Source organism: Diadema setosum, chromosome 16, assembly GCF_964275005.1.
Source record: "Diadema setosum chromosome 16, eeDiaSeto1, whole genome shotgun sequence".
NCBI classification, from domain to species: domain Eukaryota; kingdom Metazoa; phylum Echinodermata; class Echinoidea; order Diadematoida; family Diadematidae; genus Diadema; species Diadema setosum.
The window spans coordinates 26,132,233-26,153,648 of record NC_092700.1 but is presented as its reverse complement, the minus strand read 5'-3'; the positions used below and the strand labels follow the sequence as shown (position 1 = coordinate 26,153,648).

General features: G+C 39.2%; 1 protein-coding gene across 1 annotated transcript in view; it reads left to right on the top strand.

Moving 5' to 3' along the window:
* Positions 1 to 21,416, top strand: part of LOC140239930 (uncharacterized) — a 173,876-nt gene that overhangs the window by 70,481 nt on the left and 81,979 nt on the right. Inside the window, exons 5-6 of the mRNA XM_072319748.1 lie at positions 19,525 to 19,720; positions 20,487 to 20,631. Coding sequence (XP_072175849.1) covers positions 19,525 to 19,720; positions 20,487 to 20,631 — 341 coding nt within the window. The remainder of the gene's footprint in view (positions 1 to 19,524; positions 19,721 to 20,486; positions 20,632 to 21,416) is intronic.

Sequence of the window (21,416 nt, the reverse complement as noted above, 5' to 3'; positions counted from 1 at the left end):
GCTCCAAATTGTACAAATTTCATGTTGTGATGAACATTTCATGCTTTACAGTATTGTGCAGTTTGGAATATATATCTTTTTTTCTCCAAAAGAGTATTTGTGCATTGCATATAAAAACAATGATAAAAATGGTCAGAATAATGCTAACTTTAAATTCTGATGTTAATAAATAATGATGACAGTGCAATATATGATGCCACTTTCTTTTTTTTTTTTAAAGTTGTGGTATTATCAGTATTATTATCATCATTATCATTATTGTTATTGTTGTTAGTATTATTAGCCTTAATTCAAGGTTGTGTGGTAATATTTGAGTGTGTGTGTTCATGAGTATGTTACTGTATGTCTGTAGGAGATGAGTAATGCAATGAGAAGTTCAGGTTGTGTTTCACCAGGTGTACACAATCCCTTTAATAATATGAAATCATTGCAATAACAAGCTCTTCTAGTTTGCATGGTTGGCCTTTCACAGATCCATTCCATTGCTTTGTCAGTCTGCATTCCCACTTTAAAGGACAAGTTCACCTTCGTAAACATAAGGATTGAGAGAATGTAGCAATATTAGTAGAACACATCATTGAAAGTTTGAGGAAAATCGGACAATCCGTTCAAAAGTTATGAATTTTTGAAGTTTTTGTGCAGTAACCGCTGGATGAGAAGACTACTGCAGTGTATGAATAACTTAGATGTCACATGCGTACAACAATATAAGGAAAATATGACCAGAATTTCACAAAATTTCATCTTTTGAAAAAAAGTACACATTCGCTTGACTTGTTACTGACGAATGTTAGGGGTAATATTATTCCCCCTGCCTTTAGAAAGAGGCAAGTCAAGTGCTCTTTTATTATGCGAAAAAAAATGAAAATATGTTGAATTTTCTTTACATTTTCTTTATACTGTTGTACGCATATGACTCACAAGCTGTAGTAGTCTCCTCATCCAGCGGTTCCAACACAAAAATTAAAAAAATTTATAACTTTTGCATCGATTGTCCAATTTTCCTCAAACTTTCACTGATGTGTTCTAGTGATATTGCTGCATTCTCTCAATCCTTATGTTTATGAGGGTGAACTTGTCCTTTAATATCTATTTTCTTCCTGGATCATTGATGCACTTAATTGTGGTCCGGTTGAACCCACATAATGGACCTCTCACCCACATTTGTTTGTTTTGAATCTCACTTAGCACGCAAGGCGCTTTGGGCCCTTCTGCATTCGTCATATTTCTCTGCCCCCCCCCCCCCATGTTTATACCAAAAGTAGACAACTTTTACAATGATTTTGAAGACTGCGTTCACATTGATGTTGGAGATTATCTTGTACAGCATTATTTTGGCAAAACTGGTATTCAGTCCCATGCCTGTCTTTTAACAACAGTTTTATTTTATCAAGAACCACAGCCAATGTGCTGATTGGTGTCATTTTATTGCTGAAAATGATATGACGTTACCAGCAATAGAGTTTCCTCCCAATCAATGTACCAGATGCATGCAGAGAGCAAAGTTTGTATTAATTATACCCTTTGGCCTAAAGTATGCCTGCACCACATATTCAAGAGCACAACTTTTGTAACATTCAAATGTCTTGTACAGGATGTTTTTTCAATGTGATGTTTTATTTCATGTGAAAAACTAATATTCTATTAGTAAGCTGTTTGTTTGTTAACACCAACTGTTAAAGGGGGGGGGGGGAACATATGAATCACATATTAAAGAAAGGCATTACCATAGCATTACTGACAAGATCAGAAATGTAGTAGGGAATGTGAGCTGAAAAGGAGGCAAGAAAGTGGAAGATATTACAAAGGGGAAAATAAGCAGGATTCCCTGAGGAGGAGCTGATGGAGGGAGGGGTGATACCAGTATTCTTTTCCATCTTCCCCTTGTTTTGATTTCCACTGAAATGGACTGTGAATTGAGCGATATGCATGCAAGGATTAAGTGAGAAGTAAGCATATAGTCAGGGTGTTTTTTTTCTTTTCCCACCCTATGTTGTGATTTGCTGAAATGGACTGCAAATTGAGCGATATCCGCACTGACATCTCCACCTGATCTCCCATTTGCCCGGAGTGCGAAGGCAGTCTCGAAGTGACAGCACGTTTAAACACGTCAACACCGATGCTGTTTTGGACGTGGGCGGGCAAAATTTTTATGCAAGGGGAAAACAGTTTGTTTTTCTTCTGAAGAAAGCAAATAGCCTATCTCCAACTAATGATCAACGTTTTGTGCACCAAATGTACTGAAACTTGAGGTCCGTTCGGACTAATTCGAGTGTTGCTACCTATGCAAAACTAATAATTTTTTTAATGTAGATACAAGAAAATCACTAATTACTGCAGTCTGCTTCCCACTACAAAAAAAAGTTATACATGTATCTCTTTAATGAATGTGTGAATGGTGATGAGTTAAGTTTATGTTTGTATCTCCATCTAAATCCGAATGTCTTGTGTGTGTGAATGGACATATTCAACAGTGATTAACAGGATCTGTCACCTGATTGAATCTGTATGTTGTTTTGCTTCACAACTTTGTGTAACGTACCAATAGCTGCCTTCTGGAAACAGTCGGGTACCAATTTCTTGTCAACTCTCTCCGTCAAAGCGAGCACGTGAAACCAAGTGTGAAAACGAAGATGCGGGGCTTTCGTTTCCATGGCAATGCATCTCGGCAGACTTGTGGGTTTTATGTAAATATATCCTAGCATGCAGGGGGGTCAAGACTTTGGAGAATAGAAGCAGTGATTGAAGAAAGGAGCATAGAAATGGAGAATATGGGAAAAAAGAGAGGGAAATAGGAAGAAAGAAAAAAAAAAAGAAAGAAAGAAAAAGAGGAAAGCAAGGAGAAACCTCCCCAATTTACGACAAATCTAGCACTGATTGGTCTCATGACGTCAAGAGTATCCGGAAAGTTTGTAACCATTCCTTTTGAAGGAAAAGAAAATGGTGGCCAAGCTTGATTAAAGGTATTGTCTACCATTGGGAGTAGTGATTCTAAAAATGTTTGAGTTGTCACATTTGATGCATATAGACATACAAGGTCAGTTGTATCGCAAAACTTCCTACCAGGTAAAAATTTTGTAACAAAGCCTAAGATATAAGGAGATATCACTATTTTTTTCACTAAACTGTAGACGATGTGGTCTAAATTTTTTTATTATAATTGTTGTTCACGTTTTGTACATTTAACGATAATTAACATTGATTAGAATGATTAGAATGTTTACATTGGTTGTTTCAATTCCAAACTCACATTTTAGAGCTATTTAGAAGCACTAAAACTGGGTTTTTGTTTCATCTGCAAATAGTAAACAATGCCTTTAAGATGCTGTAGTTTGAAAATTCTGAGCATCATGGTCCTCTAAAGCTCCCAGAATCTCTGACATTGTGTAATTATTATGATGCTGTGAAAACCTAGTTTTGAAAACCTATACTATGTGCTTTCAAAATAGGTAATTGAAAATCTATAAAACATTAGATTATACTGTGTACACAATATTACTTTCCATAGACAGCAATACTAGGAAAAAAAAAAAAAAAACTTTCAGTAAACAGTTTATGAGCATGTTGATCAGTTTTAGTGATGTATGAGGTACTTGTCAGACGTAATCTTTCAGTCCACACAAAGATTTTATGTGAGTTTAGATGTAGGAAACTTCATATTAGCCACCCCCAAACATGGTAATAAATTCCTTCCTTTTTCTTTTTTTTTTTTTTTTTTTTTGATGCTCATACTCTGGCTAGCAGCGTGCCTTGAATATTTGATTTGTAGATCGGTACAGGTGATTTGCTGGTCACGTCAATCTCAATTTCAAAATCCAAATGTCGGAAATTGGATTTGAGGTGATCTTGACGGTGGGGTAGGCAAATTTCCTCTATGGTGTCATGAACTTGACCCTCGTATTTCCCCCTTCATTGATTAGATGGCCGAGATAGCCAGAATATTTTGTAAAGTTTTTGACATCCTGAACACAAAATTAAGGGGGGGGGGGGGGAGGAAAATCGCCACAAACCTCAAAATGGGGGGGAACAGTCGAACCCCAAACCAAAACATCCATAGATTTTTGCAATGTAATAAAAGGTGATATGGTGAATCACCGTTGGTCAGTGAGGAAAACTTTCGAACCTGTCTTGATTTGAAGTGTTTTGGAAAGCCGTATCCAAGGATAATGACATGCTGTAAAACGAGGAATGTTCACGTGCATTTTAATTTCGCGAATTTTGCGAGCGCGAAAATTCACGAAATAAAAATGCATGTGAAAGTTCTTTTGTACACTATATGTGACCCGCTACAACAAAATGATCCTAAAGTCGGGCGAGGTCGATTATTTGAAAATAGCATGATATAATTCCCTAATCTTTCTGCTTTAAATTGATATATAACACATTTTATAAAAATAATCGGCTGCGGAGATATCGATGTTTAAAAGAGAGCATGTCGAGACGTCTGGAAAATCACTGTTTCGAGAAAAGCGCCCTAAAAGTCTTCCTTTCGACGCAATCGCGATCAAGGGACACGCAAGTCATTTTTCACTTCTGGACAATAGAAGGTAAGCCCTAGCAACCCCCGAAGAGTTCATTCAAGCACATCAGCGTCGGCGGTCTCCTCACCAACCAATCAGTGACCAGGATGTGAGAAGCGGCTGAGCATAGCGCACCCCGCCCGCACGCACCAGTCGACTGGGCAGTGTGCGAGCTTCACGCTTCGGTTAGCAGCAAGCAGCAAACTGACCAATGAGATCACTCTGGTCGTTGTTAGGGGCGGAACCTATCTGTGGCGCTCAATCCAAATTTTCGAACCAGTTTCTGCTTCGTTGAAACGCTAAAAAACATGGCTCAGAAAAACGCTATTTTTTGGTCTTTCCTTTGATCATTTTGCTTCAAAATTTCGACAGATGATAGAAGACATGTTAGACTCCAATAATACAGTATGTCCCCAAAAAAATTACAACGGGGCCCTCCGCAATGATATCTTTAAAGATAGTGAATCAATCTAAATACAAATTCAGGGTATGAAACTATAATTCATTGCCCACATCTTACAGAAAATCCCACTCGATTTGCTTCAGTGGTCAAAGAGAAATGCGGAATTTTGTAGAGGATGTCAGGAATCTCTTCTGTCCAAGTTCTGTCTATTTATTCACACACAAAATCAACGAAATGCTAAACTCGGAAGAATCCGATTCATGACATGCTTTGCAACAATCCACATTTCTCTGTGACCGCTTAACCAAATCGAATGGGGATTTCTGCAAAATAGAACTGAAATGTTATATATTAAGACCCTGAAGTAGCATTTAAAAAATGTAATAATAATGGGCGTTATCAACGCGAAAATCTGATTGTAATTTTGGGGGGACATACTGCAGTAAGTCGCCCCAAAAATTACGATCAGATTTTCGAGTTGATAACACCCAATATGATCAACCTGTCTAAGTGGTACTTCAGGGTCTTAAAATATAACATCTTAGCTCTATTTTGCAGAAAACCCCATTCAATTTGGTTAAGCGGTCACAGAGAAATGCGGATTGTTGTAAAGCATGTCACAAGTCCGATTCTTCTAATTTTAGCAATTCAATGCTCTTGTGTGTGAATAATAGACAGAATCTGGACAGAAGAGATTCCCGACATCCTCTACAAAATTCCTCATTTCTCTTTGACCACTGAAGCAAATTGAATGGGATTTTCTGTAAGATGTGGGCAATGAGTTATAGTTTCATACCCTGAATTTGTATTTAGATTGATTCACTATTTATAAAGATATCATTGCAGAGGGCCCCGTTGTAATTTTTTTTGGGACATACTGTATATTAAAATCAGAAAATCGTAAGTTTTGACCAATTCTAATGCTCTGACTTCAAACTCGATTTTCACGGCTTCGACCGTGCGCGACTTTAGGACCTTTTTGTTGTAGCGGGTCACATATGCATTGAATGCCAGTGGCAGTTCGCGAAAATTTCATGCCGCAAAAAAGGCCATCGGCTCCAATTCACGAAAAATGAATGCTGCGAATTTATCATGTTTTACAGTAGATCTGCATATAGGGAGTGATTGGTGATGCTGGGGTACATATCTATCAGGGTATAGTAGGACAATATGAACAAAGAAAAAAGAAAATGCAAGAAAATAAGATATGGCAAACATATGTGTTTATAGGTCTGCTCATAATTCAACCCCCACAAACAGCCTTTCAACAATGATTATCATTATGGTATTTATTATGATTTAAATACAATCAACAACTACAACAACAAAAGAAAATGTGAGAAAAAAATATAGGACAAATATCTGTATTTATGCACTTGATTTAAACCCCCCAGAAACAGTCTTTTAATGTAGGAAAATTTTTGTATTTTTTAAACTATACCGGTAATGATTATTATCATGATATTGCTTGCTACAAAGTAACTTGTGCAATTATCATCTTGATTATCAATTCTCTTGTCACTATTGTTGCCATTGTTTGTGTTTTGGTTTATGTGAGTATGCTCAGCGCAGACCTGTATGTGACTGACTAATCCCTTTAAGAATGCCCAGGTACCTACTAGAGTACCTGCAGTCTTTACCATTCCACCAGGGAACGCATCTATTCATTGGGCCACCTGCTGTCTATGTGTATGAGACAGAGAGAAAAATAGAAAAAAGAAAGGAGGAAAAAAAGAAAGAGAGAAAGATGATGGAGGAAGGTAGATGAGAGGGAAGGACTGAAAATTTCTGCTTTAGTTCAGAAAAGGTCACATCCATTAGAGGTTGTCATCATTTTTTCTTCTGCTTCTTCTTCTTCATCTCATGAATTGTGCATACCTGTAAATCTGGAAAAAGCTGATGGGAGATAGAGGAGGTGGCAGGTTGTATGCGAGCTACCTGTCTTTATCCCAGTCATTGATTTACTTGCCAGAGGTGATGTTGCATCTGTGTGTTTGTGTGTGTGTGTGTGTGTGTGTGTGTGTGTGTGTGTGTGTGTGTGTGTTTGTGTTTGTGTTTGTGTTTGTCTGTATGTGTCTGTCTGTCTGTGTTCTGTTCTGCATCTTGTCTGTTTACAGTTTGTGTGTTTTGTGTCTGTATTTTTTTGTCTGTTTACCATCTGTTGTCTTTGTGTCTGTTTTATGGGGGTAGGGGAGGGTAGGTGGAGAAGGCGACGATGTGAACTATTACTTTTTTTTCCTTTTTTTCTTTTTTACAGAATTCTGTAACTTTTTTTTTGGTCAAAATTACTACAGGTTTCAAGATTTTTTTCCCCTTCCAAATTGTCATACTGCACACATCTATTCTAGGAAATGCAATTTTATGTTGTTTTCCTCCAAAGTATGCCTTTTCAGCCCTCATTTAAATACTACAATGCTGCTTATAAGGTTTATAAAGTTGTATAAACCATAGAAGGTTCCTGGATCCTGATCAATTTAATATAAGTGCTTTGTGGCTCTCAAAGGAAATCCATGAATAGCCTGATTGGCCAAACATGTACAGTATACCCCTCTGCACCTGTGCCATCACATTAATTTCAAAGTTTTGGTCTCAGTTTTGGGACATAATTGATGGATTTGACACCAGGCAAACTGGTTCATATGTATGATGTGCAGAATAAACTCCCCCCCCCCCCCCCAGTTCAGTTCAATGGCATTTTTTTTTTCTCCAGCAAACAATGTATATTAGTACATGTGTACCAATAACAATACAATTACTTTTGAACATGTTGGGGGCACATCTCTTGAAGTATGTAAAAACTCGTGATGAGTAAACCCTTTTGATAACAGAAATGAATATAACATGCAGTAACATACAAAATTATGATAGATAGATAGAATTTTAACAGAGATGGGGACAAAGACAAGAACAGATATACAAAATGTACAAGGGTTGTAGCAGAGGTAAAGACAGAGAAAAAGACAGGGACATACGCAACATATACAATGTTCAGTTTATTCTCCCGTATACCACTTGTGTCTGTTGTAATCTCTGATTTCTACATTCAGCATTCACCACGGAACAAGAGATTCTGAATAGAAGGAAGTATTTGAAGCATAAACTTGAACCCCAAAACTTCAAAGTGAAGTCATTTGTAGTGTATATATTCATTTTATTATGATTTCTCACATGATTTCATGATAGGATTTCAGTTGATGTTGTGCTTCACTATTACTTTTCTGGTAAAATCATAGTCCCTTTTATAAGAGATATGAATGCTTAGTTTTTTCTAATCTTATTATATTTAAATGCTAGCATTGCACCATTTTTTTGTATAACTCTATAATGATACATTGTACTGCTAATTTGGTTTTATCAAGAAATTTGTATTAAAGAAAAAAAAGTCTAAGCGATAATTAGCAGTACAAATGTAATAATATAATATTTCCTTAGTTAATGCATAATTTGGCGTGGGCACATCAATATAAGGGAACTGTGGAATCATTATTGCTCTGAATTTTTCTAGTCTCGAAAATTTTCTCGCATCTTGTCTGTCTATGGCCATGATTTAACTGTTAATTCACTTTAATTTCCAGCTGTCCAGCTAAAAGCACTTAATGGCCAATAATTCTCTTTTTAATGACTGAAGATGTGTATGCAACACTAATTGGATAAGTAGAAGCTACAACTGTATCATAGTCAGCTGTTAATTTTCAAGGGGAGCTGCATAAAAGGAAAGTAAAAGTATCAGTGTAGTCTTTAGAAACCGCTGTGAGTGATCTCACATTAAAAAAGTCCCAAGATTTATACCCACTAGCTGAGTCATGTAGTAAAACAAGAATCCCATGGTAGAAGTGTATTGATGAATGACAATACAACTGTAAAACCGGGGCAAAAGTCAAATGTTAAGAATTCCAGAAGACAATGCTCTCTTTGTCTCCTGGTATGACAATTTTGCAATGGTCACATTATTTGATTTTGTTTTCTTTTTATTTCTAAATGTTTATGAGATATGAATGAATAGCATGTTTGAACATGAAAATTCTACATTATTCCTTTAGGTTTTGAAGGAGTGCTTGTTGTCTGAGCTTTAGCTGTAGGTGTTTTTGTGCTGAGATGTGTGCTGTCTAACAATATTGTGTCCAAGAGGGAGAGTTGCCAGTAATATGTGATTTGAGGGACAATCGCCAGTTTCTCGAAGGAAAATTTCAGATTATAACTGAAGTGTGTGACATCAGTTTCATTGTGAACAGAGTAAATGTTACATGATGGACAGGCAGGGTGTGCTGAGGATACAGACATTTAATTATATGTATGTTTGAGTTCATGTTTGATTTGTGTATAGTGATGGTTATGAGATTAATAGGTGAAGTGGGCGAAGCACATTCATTTATTCATTTTTTTTCCCCCATTGTGTGTTAAAAAGCTGCATTATTTTCTGCACGGTCATGTGACCGGTGTTCAGTGCTGCCATTCTTTGGCAGCATCTGAGATCGACCTTCCACCGTTGTTGTACGCGGAGACATAATGATGTTGTTCATGTCATATCTCCCTGCCCACACTCTCTCGCCCCTCTCAATAATCTTATCTTGAAAGTTTGAAAGCAAAACAGACGAGCCTCGGTGATTCGGTGGAGTTGTGAATACCAGATTCTGGGGGAAAATGAGGTCAAGCCTTTGTGTGTTGGCTTTCATAAACCGATAACGTTCAGCGATAGTTGGAGTCACTACTGTGCACGTCTTCGGTACACGGAGAAATGAATGAGAGTAATCCAAAGAAATGTCATTGTACATACATGAATGAGCTCATGATGAAGCTTGCTTTTTTGCCCCCGAAAGAAGCGTATGTTTTGAAAGTGGGATTGCTCTTTGTGATAATCGTGTCCTTGAAGATAAAGAGTGAAAACAAAATTTCTCCTGGCAGACTGCTTTGTGCATATATAGTTGAACTTTAAAGATGCAGAGTTCTTTCATTTTAGTGTGCCTAGCAATTGCGCACTGCATAAAGGGACTGCGTATAAAAATACATTTTGAAACTCAATTTCAAAAGAAACATAGCTTTGCCTTCTATTGATTGTATGTGATCATTCATTTCATCTTTCATTTATGTGTGAAGATATGGTGTTAGGTAAAAACGAACAAAATTGTTTGAAACAATTGCATTTGATGATGTGTAGCTATATGGACATACTATGACTTTTTGCTGGATTGTCCGATTTTCCGTAAACCTTCACTGATGTGTTCCACTAATATTGTTGCATTTTCACAATCCACTTGTCCTTTAAGATTGGGCATATTTTATAGACAAAGATGGTTGTGATAACAGTTGCCTGAGTGCTCACCTGATGGCCACTTCTTGTCTGATCAAATTTTTGAGGTCATTGATATGGAGGGGGGGGGGGGCATGGTAGATAACAAGTTCCTTTTGTAGTAGCTACATTCACACTCATCTAGCTCTTGTGATAATTTGCCCTGCATGGCGTGTGTGTGAATGGCAAATGAAAACAAAAAGAGTTTTATCAGTCCCACAAAATACTGTGCCACTGTTGGTCTGCACAGTCAAGTCCTAGTGATCAGGCTGTGGTCATTGTTCAGGCATGTGTAGTCTGAAGATTCAGTGGGCTTTATTTGGACCATTTGTTTTTAAAGCTTGTGTCAACGGTAGCAAATAAGAATCCATTCTTGCATCGAATCGAGATGCAAAAAACAGTAACTCCTGTGTGTGAATGGGCTCGGAATGAAAGTGATGGATAGAGACTATCACAGTTAATGATAAGGCAGTGTTCCCCGCCTCCACATTGTTTACACTCATTGAATGAGTCTTCATCAGGGGGTATGACATCTTCCAGGAGTAACCGGTAGGTGAGGGATGCAGTCCTGTTGGCATCCCGTCGTCGTCCCCGACAACCTGCCTCTTCTCTCTCCGTGGTCTCCAATTAGGAGGAGGGTATGTTTGACAGTTGGAGCTCAACTTTCACACACCGAATAGGCTTGGAGATGGATGCCCTGTCAAAACAGTATGAGAAGAGATAAGAGAGAGAAAGAAAAAAGAGAAGGGTGATAGGACTCAGTTATACCGATGATGATAGTGGATGGCGATGATGAGCTGCATGTTGGTAAACACGGATGTCTAATGAATTCAAATTCATGCGGAATTTTTTTTTTTTTTTTTTTTGTGTGCGTAATTTCATCCTTGCTAAGAAGAGGTGAAGTGAAATAGAAGATTTATTACATTATCAATCCTAAGTAGCTCCACAAAGGATTCAACATTTTGCTGGGGAAAGTGCATTGTCAATATTTAAAGGGATGGTATAGTTTCGGTTTCAAATGCCTGAGATGTCCAAAACAAAGTGATGGTAATAAAAGTTGGGACCCACCTTTTGTTACGACCACTCTGTTAAACTTTGTTTTGGGATAGCTCAGCCATTTCAAAACCAATTTTCATCAAATTAACATTCATTTCCTCTTAGAATTGCATGCTCTGTAACATTTTATAGAGTGGTTTGTAAGTATCTTGCAAGAAGTTTAAACCTGAATCCTTACCTCAACCAATAGCCTACATTCCCCTCTCATCCATTCAAATATATTTGATACTCACTCCCTGTGGATCGATGATAACTTGATCCCGACTGCCTTGTTCACTTCAGGAAATTATTTTTGGACAGCAGCACCTTCCCAAAACAAGACCAGCAAGGTTTTTTTTTCTTTTTTTTTCCCTACACAGTCAAGTTCATATCTACAACAGGAAGCTGATAACCTCCAAAGTCATGTTTGTATTGGCTTCATGTTCCATCGAGATTACGTGCCCTGTCTATACTAAAGCAAATTGTTTACAAGTGGCGTAGTCTCACCGTAAGAGGTCGCGGCCAGCACATCCTATATGAACTATTTGAGTTGGAATGTTTTCTTGCCAAATAGTCACTTTTTTTTTTCCTTCTTCTCCGCAAACTGTCCATGTAGACCTGTCCTCAAAGGGAGTATACGTGAAAGGGACACCACTTTTTAAATGACGAAAGGCACAAAAAATTTCAGGCGGCATCTTCAGCATAGTGCTTTGTCAGTTAATCAGTGCTGAAATGATAATAGTGGATATAGTATACAAATGATGCACAGGTCTGAGTGCGTCAGTCGGAATTGTGTGCATAAGGTAACTATGGAATGCTTAACCCACGAGGCGAAACCGAGTGGGTTAAGGCTAAACTCCATAGTTACTGCATGCATACTATATTCCGACTGACGCACGAAAAGACATGTGCATCATCTGTTTTATAGAATGGGTAATTTTCTTGCCAAAAACCCATTTTTCTGTCGTGTTACCTGATGACAAATTTACTGGATGCATTTCTTTTTGGCTTGCCATAGACAAGAGCCCAAAAACCATGCATCAGTTTTTACTGGACGCATGGTTTCTCTTCACAGTCATGCATCCAGTAAAAACTGATGCATGATTGTTTTAGCCAATAGGCGTCTCGTACTGAGTGCACGAATGCTTACTTCGTGCGCGAACCTTTCAAGTGCGCTTACTCTTGCTACAAGTGCGCGATAACATGTTTACCACTGTGACTCAGCGTGCGGCCAGCACAAATCAACACATAGCTCTCGACCAATGAGATCGCAGAATTCTCGCTACCCATTCTATAATCTTTTCTATAGCGCATTTCCAATAAACTGATCAATGCACTTTACGTCCAAATTTGTCCCAATGACAAGGTCAAAGGGAACATAAGAATTTTTTCGAATTTTTTTTTTTGATATGAAAACTGAGGGTGTGTTCAGAACGAAGTTCCTTTGGCAAGGTATTCCATCCCTTTGGCCCACAAAATGAGAAACTGCTCACCAAATGGTTTTCAAGACTGAAAGGGAGATTTGTCCTGGGGCTCATGTGTGCTGAGAAATACTTCACAAATATGCCCATTAGTTTGCCTGCTTACCTTTCTTGGTAAACCTGGGATAAAAATGTCATGAATAAATATCAGTTTGAATCTATGGGCTTGCTTCATTGCTGTTTTTGTTGTCGCTATCCTAGTGAAAGGGTGGAATATTTGTACGTTCACATTTCGAAACATAAAGCATGCAAAATATTTGGCAATTTTGGGGGCTGAGTTATGCTTTGTTCGGTTGTGGATCACTGCTGAACATTATGTTTCCTTGAGATGAGCCTCCTAATGTATTTTGGAGTAGTGCTGCTTATGGGTATTTCAACATTTTCGACTCTAATCCACAGGATTTGTAATTCTATCAAATCATCAGTTCAATTCGGTAGTCGGGGCAGAATGAAAACTCATGAAAACTAATGAAAACTCGTAGAAATTTCCAAAATGAATTTGATGAGGCTGATGGGTAGAGGGTTTTTGTTTTGCCATGGAGGCTGTGTAAACTCAGGAACAGGCCCTTTTTTTTTTAGGAGTAGTATCATACTGTCGTCTCATACTGTGAAATGTTTTTCCGTGATTTCCCATTTAGTGCTCATAAGTGATATAAACGTGAGCCATATATTACCAGTAGCCGAACATAGTGGATATGCCGAAATGACTTCAAGGTTGCCTGGGGCGAATGTTGTCCATTCAATTGAAAGGTCGCCCTTGATGAAACTGTAATTGGTCATATTGCTCCATTAGCGCATGATCACTAGACCGAAGTGCATTGAACCGAGCAGAAAGGTCAACGCACTGTGTACAGGAAGACCACTTTTGCCGGTAGAAATCAGGGCGTCGGGTTCAGTTAAAAGAGAGAAAATAAGTTACATGAGCTGAAGCAGAAACGAAACAAGGAACACAATTTTTTTTTTAAACCATTAAAAGAAGAGTAGTTGGTCCCTGTTATGTACTTGATTCTGCACATGGAAGTACAATACTTGTACCAGAGATAAAGTAACCATCTTGGTTGTTCTTGAGTGCAAGTGAAAAACACTGATTTTGCCTGCATTGCAAAGCTTTTGCAAGAATTTTCCTGAGTAGTCCCACATACCCAAATCTGTGTTAGTTCCTTTTGTAGAATACACTCTGATCTCAAGAAAGACAGTTTGATATTTTTTCTTGTGAGGCAATGCAGTATGTGATAGGAGTATGATGGGTTGTTTCTCAGCCAATACTTCACATCAAATTTTAGCCAGTTTTCTGAGAAAATGAGCAAAAATATCAACGATGATCTACACATTATAGGATCTGTATACATGGCTGCACAGTATGGAATGCACAGTTTATTATTCAAGGTTCCTTGAAGAATTTTTATGAACTACAGACTAGAATATTATCCTACAGATTTTATCCTGCAGATTTTGGAATGATTAATGTTTGTGCTTTTGGTGCAAAAGAGTTTGTGTGTTTGCTTTTGTTTGCCAAACGCAGAAGTCAATGAAAACATTTGTTTTGTTTTTAGTCTGCTTTTAAGGACAAGAAAGTGCAGGCCAAGCTTCTATCCTTGGATATGTTTGAACGCCAACGTGTACTTTTTTTTCCCGCTTTTTCCTCACATTTGCTTTCGAAATGTTGCCTTGTATGAGAATGTTAGTCTGCATCTTGACAGGGTAGATCTCATACGATGGATGACAGAGTTTTGGTCGAAGAGGACCGGTGTCATTGATGGAATGGAACGCTCAGAGTTGCTTGCGGGTTTACTGCAATGTTTTTTGTAGGCAAAGAACAAAGTAAACATGCAGAGTAAATGTTGCTGGATCTTCTCTCTGAGGTATCCCAGAGACTCGGAATACATTTCAGTCGAAAAAGGGCGGTATGCACTGAAATTTTAGTATGCCTCTGCCCTGAAGTGTGCCGTGGGCATTAGGTTCTTGGAATGCCCGCCTGTCCATCCGTCCTGTGTCTTGTTATGGCAATTTGATACAAATTGCCAAATTGATTTTGTTGGTGCCTGGATCAGGTATGCTTCATAAGAAGTAGATGCGCTGAATAGAATCGGGGCAAAATCCCTCGAGGTCAAAGGTGAAAAAGACACTGAGCTCTTGGCTCTGAAAAGGTAGCAAAAAAAAAGATGATTATATGCATGAAAATAATTGTGGTACTACTACTAAGTTAAAGGCCAAGGTCAGAGTCAGTATACTGGGGTTAAAGATTGATATCTGGCCATATCTTCAGCTAGGAATATCAGTTGGTAATATGTCGTCGAGTGCCCTGAAGAATGTCGCAAATTCATGTGATTCAAGGAAGGTTTGCTCGGGAGAACGACACAGGTACATGTATGCATGCAAGGCGCATGTTGTACTTATGGGCCTCGCCAGTGTTCGCGTTGTTCTCTTTATAGGCACATGACAATGTGGTGGGAAATTAATAAACAAGTACATTGTATTTTGCATGAAAATATGTGATTTAAGGTCAAAGGTCAAGATCAAAGGCCATTATTAAAATTACAGTAAAATACCAGATGGCTATTGCTTGCAGTAGGCAAGTCCAGTAATAATGTTGATTAGTGAAATGCATGGAAGTGAATTAGAAAATGTTTCCTTTGTGCAAAGAGTATTGAAGAGCAATCCTTCGTCAGTGGTCAAGATCAGTGAATTACCAAAGTATGTAGATGAACGGCTGTAGACTTGTATGTCACATGCTGGTAGTGATTGCGCAAGAAGAGGAAGCATCCCAGCAAATACCACAGCAGTTGAATTGCTCTAGTTGGTCGAATATCTCACAATCTATTTGTTGAGCCTTGATTGAAGCAGTATACCCAGCATAATAGAAGAAGTTTCAATTGATTGTTTAAAGTTTGGTCTACACACAGCTAGTCATTGAGCTTACAATTGATATCATTGTATCATTGAGTGCATGACTATTTTTAAATGCTGTGTCCAAGGTGTACAATACAACTGCATATCATTTTCATGACATGCGATACCATAGAGCAATGTTATGAACAGTTGTGGAATTAAGATTTGCTTAATACCAAAACTAGTGACTTGGCTTGTCTTGGTTTCATGCTTACTGTAATAATGTGTCATCATGGCAAGAAATTCATTTGTTTTGGATGATCTGTGGTAAGGCTGCAGTAGATATAGGCCTATGTACCACTTGTACTTTAGGGTTCAGTTCAGCATTATCTACTTGGTCTTATGGCTGTGTTGACTCTGAGAAACCCTGTCTGACGCATACTTTAACTCTGTTCAAACAAAGCCGGAATTTGATGTATCAAGGATGTGCATTTTTTATCTTTATGCTGACTAACTGTGAACATTAACATTTTTGCGCAATTTATCTTTCATGCTGAGCAGCTTGAAATCATATTTGCTGGTTCTGGAATTTGTGCTTTGCAATTGTCAACCTGTTCAAAATGTGCAGGGAAAATTGTGAAGATATTTTCGCTGGTCTTAGAATTCGCACTAGCCAGAAGTAGTGCGAAATACGCAAAAATTAATGTACCATGAAAATTTTTGCATTTCCAGTAGTTGTGATTTCAAGACCATCTGCATGTGTTCTTCCATGCTATTTTCTGTCAGAAGTCATGATGATAGTTTTGTGATACAATTAGCGTCACTGATTGTACATCAAATAGCAGCCAACAAGTCCCAGGTGCAGTAAAGGGCTATTTCATCAGCATCACAAGGGAAGCAGTCTTTAGTCTCAGAAGATTTGTGAATTATGGGTGCTAATTCAGTGCTGAGGTTTTGTTTTCAGATGCACTCAGAAATGTTTGTCAGAAACAAGCCTGAATGGATAGACTAGTGGGGTCCCACCGGACAGTTGTGTAGGTACACACACCCTCTGTACCCATCCTTGCATTCTTTTGGCTCATTTTCCTCCCAGCCAACCACCTCGTTAGCAGCTTACCACATTCCAGCTGAAGGGATCTTCAATGTCAATGCCCTTCCAGACACCCACTGGTCTCTCTTGTCTTATCCCCCCCCCCCAACTCTTCCCTCGTTCTTTCCCCTCAGAGCTCTCCTGCTTCATTTACAATGTAAAGTCAATTGCATCTTCCTTTTTTTTTTTTTTTTTTTTTTGGTTTAGGGGAGGGGATGGGGTTAAGGGCACTTTAAAGGGATTGTATAGTTCTGGTTGAAACTTAACTTTTCTTTTCTAACATTTTTTGGTGAGATAATGAAAACCTTCATATGACATATGAAAGAGCACGTAATTCCAAGAGGAATTAAACATTTATTTGATGAAAATTCGTTTTGAAATGGCCAAGATATCCAGAATAAAGTGGATCGTATATGATCGCTTTGGTGGTGATCGTATATGATTGCTTTGGTGGGAATTCCATAAAAATTCATTATACCCCCGCCAAATGAAGTTTGAAGGGGGTATATAGGAATCAGCGGACGGTCGGGCGGTCGGTCGGGCGGTCAGGCGGTCGGGCGGTCGGTCGTGCGGTCGGTCGGGCGGTCGGTCGGGCGGTCGGTCCGTTGCAAATCTTGCGTCGCGAACTACTTCCTCAGTTTTCAACCGATTCCCATAAAACTTGGCACAGATGTGTGCCTTGGGTTGTAGATATGCAAGACGTATTTTTTGACAGTACCCAAAAGTACGTTGCCATGGTAACGGCATATTATGGGCAAAAATGGGTACAAATCTTGCGTCGCGAACTCCTCCCACAGTTTTTGATCAATTTTTATGAAATTAGGTACAGATGTTCATCTGAATATGTTAATGTGCAAGACACATATTTCCGCAGTGGCAAAAAGTGCGTTGCCATGGTAACGGCATGTTATTGGTAAAATATAGGGCAAAATGCTTCATGGCAAAACTGCTTCATCAGTGTTCTTCCAATTCTCATGGAATTCATATTGAATGTTTGTCTTAGGATATAGGTCAGCATGACACATTTCTTGACAGTGACAAAAAGTATGTTGCCATGGTAACACGCTCACATATTATGAGCCAAAATGATGGAAAATTTTGTGTTGCAAACTACTTCCTCAGTTTTTGCCCAATTTCCATGAAACTTGGTACAGATGTGTGCCTTTGGTTGTAGATGTGCAAGACGCATTTTTCGACAATACCCGAAAGTACGTTGCCATGGTAACGGCATATTAATGGCAGAAGATCAAGGAAAGATCTTGCGGATTTAACTACTTCCTCAGTTTTTTGACCAAAGCTTATGAAATGTTGTTTTGACCAAAGCTTATGAAATGTTGTTTGGCGGGGGTATAACCAGTCGCTGTAGCGACATTTCTAATTTTTCATGGGAATCACACATTCTATCAACTTGATACTGACATATGCTAAAGGTAGCAATTATTCCACCTGCTTTCTGAAAGCAGTTAGTCAAGTGCTCTTTCATAATGCTAGAAAAGTGAATTTATGTGGAATTATCTTTAAATTGTTGTCTACACATTCGTCACAACCTCTAGTAGTCTCCTCATCCAGCACAAAACTTGTCCGATTTTCCTCAAACTTTCACTGATTGGTCCTACCATGGACCCTAGGGTCCATGGTCCTACTAATGTTGCTGCTTTCACTCAATCCACATTGCTCTTTGGGTTTGGGTTCCCTTTAAAGCTGAACTAGAGTGTGCTCATGATAAGAGAAATATGGATGTCATGCGATCTGATCAGTTGTGGCAAGAGGTGCTACGTGGTGTATCCAGAGGAACAAATTGATGCCAAGGCTGTAGTCATTAGTGTGTGTGCATCGGGATGACTAGCTGTAATACACAGAGCCTGACATTGAAATCAAGCAATATAAAACAAATATAATTTGTCAATATGGTGGAGCAAAATCAAACATAACAAAACAAATTTAAGTCAATGCTGTAGCTGGTGTTGTCGAAAAATTACAGTAGGGAATATCAATGCATGATTTACATTAGGTAAAAGGCTTTAGGCATTGTCAGAACCTGTACATCATGGATATTTGAGACTTAAGGATAGTCCTACCATATTAGTATTCTAGCATCAAGTTTTGCGAAGATAGCTAGGCGGATAAGCCCCCCCCCCCCCCCCCCCCCCCCGATCAGCTGGGAAATGTGGTACATAGAATTAGGAGGAGGAGAAATTCGCTGGATTTCACCTCCACCATTGTTTGTTCTGTGCAGTGGTATAGAGTTCTGCATCACCTGCCATTGATCAGGTAGCGTTTCAACTGATAGACATTGATACACTCGGGGTACCAGAAGTTACTGCGTGGGAGTTTTGCATGCTGACAGCAGAATGGGGGAGAAGGGTTTCTATACTTGAAAGAAGAGAGTCCAGTTGCCAAAGGAAAAAAAAGAAAGAAAGAAAGAGAGAAAGACAAAGAAATGGGAACAGTTTCTCGCTTTGCAGGGATGGTACAGTATTGGTTGAGATGAGTTTTTAACTTTTTGCAAGAGCCTATTAAGAAACCACTCGGGTAGATGCTGAAGGTATCTGTAACTTCCCGATAACAGCAGTGCCATGCTGTCTACATGACAGGCTTTTTGCGAGTGGCCCAATTCTGAGAAGGATATCAAGCACTAGCGGACTTCTCTCAGCCAACCTCCTGGTCTACTGGTACCATAATTTGCTTCAGTTCACATTTGCACTGATGGGCAATTCTATTCTAGTAGGCCTGCACTAATTGTGGTTTTCGAATGTACTGCTGTTTGCAGTGAATAAAGATTGTTTCAATCAAAGAACAATGACATCTGTCAATCAGTTCCCTTTAACATTGTAGCAATGACTTTAACCTTTGACCTTTCTTTGTTCATCCTCCTGCAGCATGTCCAATCTGATCGCCATGGAGCTGAGAGAGAACCTCCTGAAGGTCCTACCAGACTCCCTCTCCTTCCTGGTGAAGCTAGAGACCCTGGACCTGGGCAGCAACGAGCTGGAAGAGCTGCCCGAGACCCTGGGGGCGCTGCCCAACCTGGTGGAACTCTGGCTGGACCTGAACCAGCTCACGGTGCTGCCGCCGGTAAGCAGCGACGACAGAGGGGTGGGGGGGGGGGATGGAGGAATAAATAGATGGATGGATGGATAGATGGATGGATGGATGAATGATGGATGGATGGATAGGTGGTTGATGAATAAATGGATAGATGGATAAGTGGATGTATAGATAAGATACACCGTAAGATAGATAAATAAATGCTATGAAACCAGAAATTGTCAAGTGCATGAAACTCTCGTGAATTTCGAGATGAGCAAAGATTCAGGGAAGTGAATTGCATGTAAAAGTTCAACCAATCCCTGTATTACTAGTGCATGTAGCATAAGTAGTTTTTAATGGTCAGCAGTTTTTTCGAAAGTTTTATGCTTTGAAAGAGGTTGGTGGCTCCAACTCGCAAAAAAGTTTCATGCCTTGAATGTTTCTGGTTTTAGTGTAGATAGAGACGGATGTAAGTGGATGGATTTAACAAATCACTGCATAGAGACTAAGTTTGTTGACAACCTTTATCTAATAGCAAGAGAGCAATGGGAAACGTGATAAACTATCAAATAATGTTCTCAATGGATGAGACTAATCCACCTGCTCAGCACAGTATTAAACCCAAGGAACAATTATTTTGGTAGAGGGTTATGCATAATGGAAAGATTATTACTGAAATGTGCTGTCCATATACAATTCATGACTGTAGCCATGGCAAATTGCATATGTGGCAATATTTTCCCAGTGATTTGCAGCAGTCCAGACATACCCATCTCCTTCTTTTTGTCCCAATCCAATTGATGCGTTCCAGGAAATCGGTAACCTTAGCAACCTGACGTGCCTGGACGTGTCCGAGAACAACCTGGAGAGCCTACCGGACGAGATCGGCGGGCTGCAGAGCCTGACAGACCTCACGCTCTCCTCAAACTGCCTGGAGAAACTCCCGGAAGGCATCGGTAAGCAGATGAAGCGGGAGGAGGTTCTTTGTGGGCGGAGGGGAGGGGGAGGGAGGGTAGAGGAGTGGTCTCCCCAGGACTGGTTGCTATGAAAACCAGGACTACCTGCTAAAATTTTTTCATTTGTGGTGCATGTCTGCCATTTGGGGGGAAAGTGATGCCCTCCCACATCTGGATGTTCCCAGAATTACTTCGGGGGATCGTGCGGCTGGCTGAAAAGTGAGAAGCAGGTGTGTTTGCGCAGCCTGCAATCATGTACAACTCGTAATTTTCCTGGAAATTGCAGAAAAAAAAATCATAGCAAGAACTAAAGCAGCATAGCTGCCTTGTTGTTCACAAAATTTATGATATTTAAGAAGAAGAAGAAAACAGCTTTATCCCAGATACCTGCAGGAAGTTGAAAAGTGATTAGGACAACTACAGCATCAATTTAACCCTTCTGGTCTCACTGACAACATGTTGACAATGTCAGTAGCATTTACGGAGGATTGGTTATAGATGGATTAATTGCTTGGGAGCTATAGGTATTGTAGATTATTACTGTTGGGTAGAGAACATACAGGATGTTTCATTTGACAAGTTTCCTGTGCTACTGAGGGATTTTTTTTTCCCCCGGGGGGGCGCTAGAGCACCTTGAGAAAAAGTAGTTGGAATTATAACTACCCCTAAATGACACTTTTCCCCTTCTTCCTAGGTTTAGAATGCTCTGTTTGTTTCTGACAACAAAACAAAAGTCACCAGCTGCTATATTATATGAGTTCTATAAACTACTAAAAGTTGAACCG